The sequence below is a fragment of the Diplotaxodon limnothrissa genome, linkage group LG23, assembly GCF_057381915.1.
Source record: "Diplotaxodon limnothrissa isolate DT_005_m linkage group LG23, D_limnothrissa_male_GT1.1, whole genome shotgun sequence".
NCBI classification, from domain to species: domain Eukaryota; kingdom Metazoa; phylum Chordata; class Actinopteri; order Cichliformes; family Cichlidae; genus Diplotaxodon; species Diplotaxodon limnothrissa.
This window is the reverse complement of record NC_140617.1, coordinates 38,929,495-38,937,733: the sequence shown is the minus strand read 5'-3', so window position 1 is coordinate 38,937,733 and position 8,239 is coordinate 38,929,495. Positions and strand designations below refer to the sequence as shown.

The window sequence follows — 8,239 nt, the reverse complement described above, 5'->3', positions numbered from 1 at the left end:
GGCAATGTCATCTCTATCAGAAGCTAGCAAGCACACTGTCCTAATAAAAAGCCAGACTTGCAAATGTCTGATTTATTCCTCCTTTACAAGCTGGCTTCCTTTGATACATGCCATAACACCCTGTTTGTCTTGGGCTAAATGTCTATGTGAGTATCACGGCAACTTCACTTTCTCAGACAGCAACAGAACTTGCTAGCATTTGTGCAAAGTTAGCTAGCGCAGCTTTACTGTGCAAAAAAGACGTATTGCATGACGTGTTGCTTTGTCAAAGCTTCTCAAAAAGATTTTCTGTCTATTATTAAAATTTGCTCAATCAAATCTGACTCTGGTTAGAAAAGTCTACTCTAAGGCACTTTGGGCTATGGTGAGCATATTTGTACCATGGTAACTAGGATACAAGCCACAATCAATTATTATTTTCCTCTCTACCTGCCTTTTTTAGATTATTTTCTTAGATATTGCATTTTGAAATTCCCTCAAACTGCACACATAAACACAAAAAGTATACTTTCATCCGTCAGGGTTGTTGGAAAGAGCAGAATTACAGATGTATATTTTGTAAAGTAATTTCACCCCTCTTATCTTTTCCTTGCTCATTAAAAAGGAACCAAAGTAGCCATTGCTGTTCATATAAATTTTACGCTACGAGAATAAATGGAGACTTATTTTTAAAATGTGACAGAGAAGAAAATAGCATTATGGTCAATATTAAATGCAGCGTTCCCTTAAATATAGACTTTGTCTTTGCACATTGTTCATACTTTATTCATGCTTTTTGTAGCTTAACATTCAAATGGATTCTGGTGCAATTAACATGTATTCATATTGGGAAAGTGTTGTGTTGGACTTATTGTGTTCAGTTTGTTTTTGGCAGTCATACAAGTCCTGTCATTATTATTTTATGTGGTACATAATATGTGAATTGTGTTACAGTTGTAGACACAGGTTATTATTGGAGATTATGTGTGAAATGGACATTTGGGTGTACTTTTTTTCTTTTCTTTTCTTCTTTTTTTAAACGTTCTGCTAATTGAGCATATGGATATTTAGTGGGACACATCTGTGCCACAATACCGTTACACCAAAACCAGGGTGTTCTCATCTCTACATACTGCTTTACATGTTCTTTTTACACTTCAGGTCATCAAACCTATATTCAGACTGTCTATAAAAAGATACTTTATTAAGTCAACCACCCACGCACAGGGGGGCTGTCCCCAGACGTGTTGCACAATGACGAAGTCAGTAGGGTAAACTCACCTCACTCAGTCACCGGGTCCTATTTGTTTTTTTCCTTAATTTCTCCAATTTAAATGGATAAAATTAGCCAACGTGAGTTTTAGCTGTTGATACATAAATAGTCCAAATCTGTATAAGAAAACCTCCCAGAAGAAACACAATCGAGTACAGTATGTGCTCTGTAATTTAGGTTAGAGTCCACTGAATAATTGTTAAGCATTACAAAATTGTAAATGTAAAGATTTGGTTGTATATCTTGACGGACGTTGGTTCAAAACACAATACATAGGACAAATGAGCTTCAATTCTGTGTTTATTGGCGATAGATTGAACTCTGTGTTTCATTGTAAATGATGCAAATATTGTGTTTAATTTAATGTTTCCATTTGAACTTTGTATGAGGCTATGATGTTATCTGTTCAGTCTCTGTGGATATTTTTACGGGAAAATAATACAGTACGAGAGCTTGCGTCACTACTGTCTGAGCTAAGTCTGTACGAGAGTGAAAAATAAACATTGTTCCTTTTCACATTAAAGTGTGCTCTTTTGTTTTTCTCCAGTTAAGTAATATGGCGCTGGTGTGAGAATGTCAAGAGTCGATCTCATAAAATATCCAGGAGAAATGCCAGGAGCCATTTCTGGTGAAAAATAAAGATCGCATATTGAGAAAATTCAGGCGGTCCCAAATTCAATAAGTTTAGACTGTGACATTTTGGTTTTGAATAAAGTTACTGGTGCCCTTCGGGCAGGTGTTGCACTCGGTGCTGTAAGCAAGAATCAGTCATTTAAAGCTGCTGTAATCAATATTCTTACATCAGCATTGTACTTCACTGCTATTTCACTCTATACACAGCAAAATCGCCAGTGTTAAATTGACACCGTGAGTGTTAAATTTAACACTAGAAAAGTGTCTATATGTGTCCACTCTTTTGAGTGTTAAATTAACACTTTTCAAAGTGTTATATTTTTAACAATGACCTAGTGTTATTCTAACACTGTACAGAGTTAAAGATTAACACTGACTAACACTGACCAGTGTCAACAATATTCTACACTGGTGTTAAGTGTTAAAAAGTAACACCAAATAGTGTTGGTAGTACTTTACACTAGCCCTGGTGTTTAAAAATTTAACACTGAATAGTGTTGATTGTCTAACACTAACACTAGTGTCAGGCAAATCATCAATACTAGCCAGATTACAATAAACTCCCATTAATCTCTGATATCTCTACTGCTACAATTAATTAAAATGTATTCACAGCTACAGACACTCTACCCATTAAAAGAAACAACAGGACAGTGTTCAAAATACTCTGTATTCAAACAGCAGATACACCACAAATAAACAGTGCATAAATATATACAAAACTAGAATATTGGGCAATCTACATTTTGTCATTAGTGTCATTTGAAAATAGCCCATTGTAAGGTCTATAATACACCACATTATCTACACAGATCAGTGCAACAGCATCCAGTTTATCCTCAATAACAAATGCATTTAAGTGACCATTGATCATTTCTTCGGTCTCCATATTACTTAGAGCATGCACAAGCAGCTTTAAGTACATCAAAACACACACAGGAAAACATGCTCTACAGGTTCAACTATTTTCCATTTTTGCTCAAAATGTCTCATCCTTTTAGATTCTGTTAAGATATGAGAATGGGTTTTCAAGCTGATCAAAACATTCAACTTTTCCGAGGTTTCTCTTGATGACAAACATTCAACAACAGATTGTTTTGCATGTGCAATGACGCATGTCATTAACACTTTCCTCCAATGAACCAACTAAACACTGCACAGTACTTTCAGAACTCCTGAGGATTGTAGTTGAGAAATAACAGTCCTATACATGTCCTGTCACAAGATGAGCCACATTTACAGGCTGTGAAACAAAGGTTCTATCATAAGGTGCAGGCTCAAAATAAAAATTACTGATGACCTCTGAGTCAACAAAGTCTCCACGTGCTTTGAAGAGGTGTTGCTTGTAAAAGATAAATTAATATCTAGGCTGTCCAAAGCTCAAAAGTAAAAACGTTGCTGGAACTTGACATGTCTAAATAACACTGAGCAACTTGTGTGGTGTATCTTGCAAAAGTAACACAAGAACAGTCAAAGTACTGTATAGTCGATGTCTTTAGACTGTACTGTGAAGAATTCTTGCTCTGATTTCCCTGACCCGAGGACTCTCCTTCACGCTGCCAACATCAATGCCATACACGGTGGTCTGGATGAATGTGTAGAAGTTGTGCAATGCTTCGTCATAGGACACGGCAAATACAAAATGTGCCTTGAAAAGCTCGTCAAAAGCTGCAACTCCCGTCTGCGTCACACAGGGAATGACCTTTTGATCTAGGACAATGTAGAAAGTCTGGATGATGTTCTTTCTTTCGCCAACACACAGGAGGAATGGCTGAGTGGGGCCAGCCTTAAGAAAAGTCTCCATGCTACCTCCCACCTGAGGGAGTGAAAGAAACCAAATGATTCACATTAAACAAAATTGGTAATCGGATGTTGAGTGGCAGTGCTGCCTAAAATTAAGACAATATTAAATATATTAATTATATTATTATATAAATATTAAAATGTTTTACTTCGGGCCCACAGTTATTTTTGTTCCAATGTGTAATTTTAGGTTTAATGGTAACAATAATGTGCCGGCGTTGCAACACCAAGCCTATCTGGCATAGATATATCTGCTGCACAGTGGAACTCCTTGCCCTCTTAAAACATCTGATAATCTTTTCTCATCAAAAGAGAAAGCTACTTTAACACATTTCTAAAAAATCATACCTTCATGAATTTCATTAGGTGGTGAGCAGCATCTGATGTGCTAATCTTTGAAGACTTCCTTCCCTTAGATGTTGGAGGTAACAAGTGAAGCAGCAAAAGAATGGCAGCCAACTCGCAGTCCCAAACTACAGAATAGGAATTAGGATAATCGCAATTACTGTCATTTTAAGGTCCACAGCAGTCATTTTGTCAATGTTATTCAGTTTTGGATAACTGATAATTTTTCAAATAAAGCAGTTTTCCAATGTCTTCAGTATGGTATGAAAATTCATTTCAAGACACTTAAAATCTTCTGGCCACCAAGTGACGTAAATATTGAGTCATAACAATACTAACATTAAGTAACTTTTTTTGGTCAAACTTTAAATGCCATTAAAGTTTGTTTGTAAATTCCTTTTCATACCATACTGAAATGAACAGAAACTCAACGTAATTTATAAAATCGACAGCTGTATTCCAATTTGTTGTAAAGGTGCCAAAACATGTTTTGATTTAATAGTATGGTCCACCTAATATATTGTGCTGTGGGAATTGTGAAAATGCTGTAAAGACATGTGAAGTCTACCATCTCCAACTTACCACCCTCATCAGAGTCCCCCTGTGCAGAGACAAGCAGGTCATCCAATTCTGTACTCTGCGACAGATTTTTGCAATCTTTGATGATTCTTGGCTTGAAGAATGTTGGCCACTTTGCAAGGAATTTACCAGACACTTCCTCCCCAAACAGCATTGTGAAGTCTTGGTCAATCTGAAACACAAAATGTGACAATAGAAAGAACGCATTAACGAGCAAACAAACAAAGGAACCACACAGCTGTCAGTCAATCAGTTTATGCCTTACCAAGCCAGGTGTATCCAGAAATCTTGGGAAAAGGTCCAGGACAGAAGAAGCTGTGGCTGGATCTTGAATCACTTTTTGCCTATGTTGAAATGTCACCTTCATTTTCTCTTTGACAACTTTCATATCAGTCGAGTGCCTCATCACTGACATAGCTTCCTTGCATTCATCACCCGACAACTGTCTCGCATTTGTTGCGAAGTTGCGAAGAGTCTTGGGGCTGTCTTGAAAAGCTGACTTTGATTTCTTCATCTCTTCAGTAGAGTTGCGCTGCACAGTTTTCAATCTCCATGCCAGGTAACCAGAACCACTCTGGTGATCATAGAAATGTTCCTGCCGAATTAAGAGCAAGAGAGATATTTATTCAATATTGATTACCTGCTACTCTGTTTGTAGCAAGTGAAGAAAACTCCTGACTGGTGGGATTGTTCAGTGCTACATGTCAAAAAGCCAGATATGGCATCATGCATTAGAGGTCTATTTAAATCAATTGTTACACAATGACATTTTTTTACATTTATTTATTTTGGGTCCATTAGGGAATAACTTGATAAACTGCCTGAATGACAGACTGACCTGAATTAGTCTTATCATATGATTTCTTTAACCACTCCATCAGAAAAGCCAACAACAAAATACTTTCACAGACCACTGACTGTCATATCTGCAGGTGTAGGCATTTATCACGTAAACCACAATCAAAAAAGTCTTAATTGCATAAAAACTGGGTCACAGACCCCGGACTATGACACTGACAGCATGTATGCATCATAACATCATAACTTACATAACCATTCTTTGAATCTGGGTCCTTCAAGTTTGGGAACAAGGTTGTAATCCCAAGTGCATACATAATGCGGACACTTACTGGTGGGATCCTCCTAAAAGGCAGATACAGAGAACACGAAAACTATCAATTATTTACCCCAACACAGATTCAAGTTCAATTATAAAATGTCAGCAACAAGAACAACATGTATCCAGGTGTATGATTTGAACTACCCAAACTACCTATCATCTGTAAATCATGACTGACCACATCACACACCTGACAGGTCTTTAAGAATAATGAAAATGAAGACTTGGATTATGCTCCACATGGACTATGACAATTTGATGCAGACATTTTCCTAATGTTTTGCTGTTGTCAACCATCCCTGTTAAGAAGCACTATATTCAGAAACTACAATAATGACAATGGAAAATAACATCACTCCATAACAAATTGTGACTTTCTTTTGAAACATTATCAATATGGGGTTAGCAACTAATGAAAACTATGATTGATTTGATTTAACTTAACAATGACTTCATGACATATAGAAGAATCTATTTAAGTGGTGCAATAATGGTAAACAACTAAAATTGCAGACAAAAAAAAAAACAAAACAAAGATTTTTCTTAATGTTTACATCACTTACCCATGACTCTCTACCATGTCTGCCACAAGGATGTTCACCATCCTTCTTCTTGTAGTATCAGAGAGGCAGTTTGTTTTCTCATATTCCTTAAATACTTGATCACCATCTGGCTTTGAATACAAGGCTGCTCTGATGATCTGAAATAACAATTGCAAGAAATTCATAGAAAGCACCTACCAGGTGGGTATAAAAATTATCAGCATCAACTGCTATAGCCTTTGCATTAATCACTACATCTTATTTAATCATGAGAGGGACCATTGTTTTGTTTTTATAATTTTTTTAATAATATTTTTAAAGATATTGAGTATTGGTACAAATGAACAGGTAATTGGCAATCTTAAGTTACAACATATCATATCCTGAAGATTACTTACATTTCTTGCAGTGTTGCTGTCAGGAGGTCCTTCAATTAACTGTCTTTTCCGAGCTTTGGTAGATTCGAGTATTATTGTTGTGTCTGAACCTGATGATGATCCTCCTGATGCAGGTGACGGTGACAACTCTAATGAAGATGTGTGATCTGAAGAAGACCCTGCAACACTGTTGTCTAACAATACAGACAGCCTCATAGATTTAAACATGATTACACCAACTATAAATTAGTAAATTTAACAACGCATTTTTAAATGAAACATACGGCTTAAACTTCTTACCACTGCATTCTTCAGTGAAGACACTGAAAGACACCTGAGATGACTTCAAAAGTTCATCAAATATGTCCGAATCCACTTCCACTCCCGCAGAATCCATCAGGACCAAATTGGTAGAACCTGGCAAACTGAATTTCACCAGCACTAAAAAAGAAACAATCAATAAAGTTCTATATGAATTTATAATTCATAAATCCGTGAATCACAGTTTTACTTTGACAATATTTATAAATTCTTTATTCATTCAATTACTAAAAGAATTATTCATTTAAATTAGCAATCAATGTAGTGAAGTAAACTTACAGTATTTGCCCTTGGTCTGCAGTGAAGGCTTTGAGTAAAGTACAAGTAAATCAAAACAATACTTACATGAATAGTATATGAATAAATTTACTTAGTTACTTTTAATCACTACACTCAAATTACCTCCTTGCAAAAATTCGGAGTAATTGTAGGCATCGTCTGTCTTTGGTACCCTGACCCATTTGCTCATTCCCTTAAACTCGACAGGAACCAGCATATCGCCACCTTCCAAGAGTAGAACAAAACTGCATAACTGCACTGCAATACAGTAGTCTCTTGATAATCGCGGGGGTTAGTAGAAACCATATTTCTTTTTTATTATTTTTATATACTTTAAGCCATAAAAACTATCCCTGCACTCTAACAAACCCTAATATAAAGAGGCAGAAAAATGCTTATTTTACCATGAAAAAAAACAATCTAAAAAAAGAAAAATGCCTTATTGTCACAGAAATGCATAACATATGAAATTACCATAATTAACAAGATGTAGGGGGCATACTCTAGTGTAAAAATCTTTCCATCTATACATACTCTCAGGGTAGCCTTAAGCATCCTAGTTCACCTAAGCCAGTGTCTCAAACTTCAATGAGCTATGGGCCACTGCCATCTCATTGGAGGGCCACTTTAGTGTTCAAGTAGTACAAAAAAAAAATACAAAGAAACCACCCACAAATATTTCCCAAAATGCAGTTCCTCGTTAGTTTTTAAAATTTCAAATATTGTATAAGAAGGCAAAACCGCAAACTTGAACGCATTTTTCTCACTCCAAACTAGTGATGGGATTTCCGGCTCTTTTGGTTCGGCTCACTAAAAAGAGCCGGCTCTTTCGGCTCCGAACCGGCTCTTCAGGTTGTTTTGTTGCTTTAATTAATTTATTATTAACAATAATATAAAATTATGCACAAAAGGAATTACTAACGTAAAAAAAAGTGGTTTTATTTGTATATGTTTATATATAAATATATGCGGTGGCCCCTAGAGACAA

At 36.1% G+C, this 8,239-nt stretch overlaps 1 protein-coding gene across 1 annotated transcript; it reads right to left on the bottom strand.

Annotated features, from left to right (window-relative positions):
* Positions 1-2,726: 2,726 nt before the first annotated feature.
* LOC146608646 (uncharacterized) lies at positions 2,727-7,468 on the bottom strand. Its single transcript, XM_085347593.1, has 9 exons — positions 7,375-7,468; positions 6,952-7,092; positions 6,673-6,845; positions 6,296-6,432; positions 5,662-5,755; positions 4,878-5,207; positions 4,616-4,784; positions 4,037-4,161; positions 2,727-3,701 (listed from the first exon to the last, which is right to left on the bottom strand). The coding sequence occupies exons 1-9, from the start codon at positions 7,466-7,468 to the stop codon at positions 3,381-3,383; spliced, it is 1,584 nt and encodes a 527-aa protein (XP_085203719.1). The 3' UTR covers positions 2,727-3,380.
* Between the last annotated feature and the right edge of the window lie 771 nt (positions 7,469-8,239).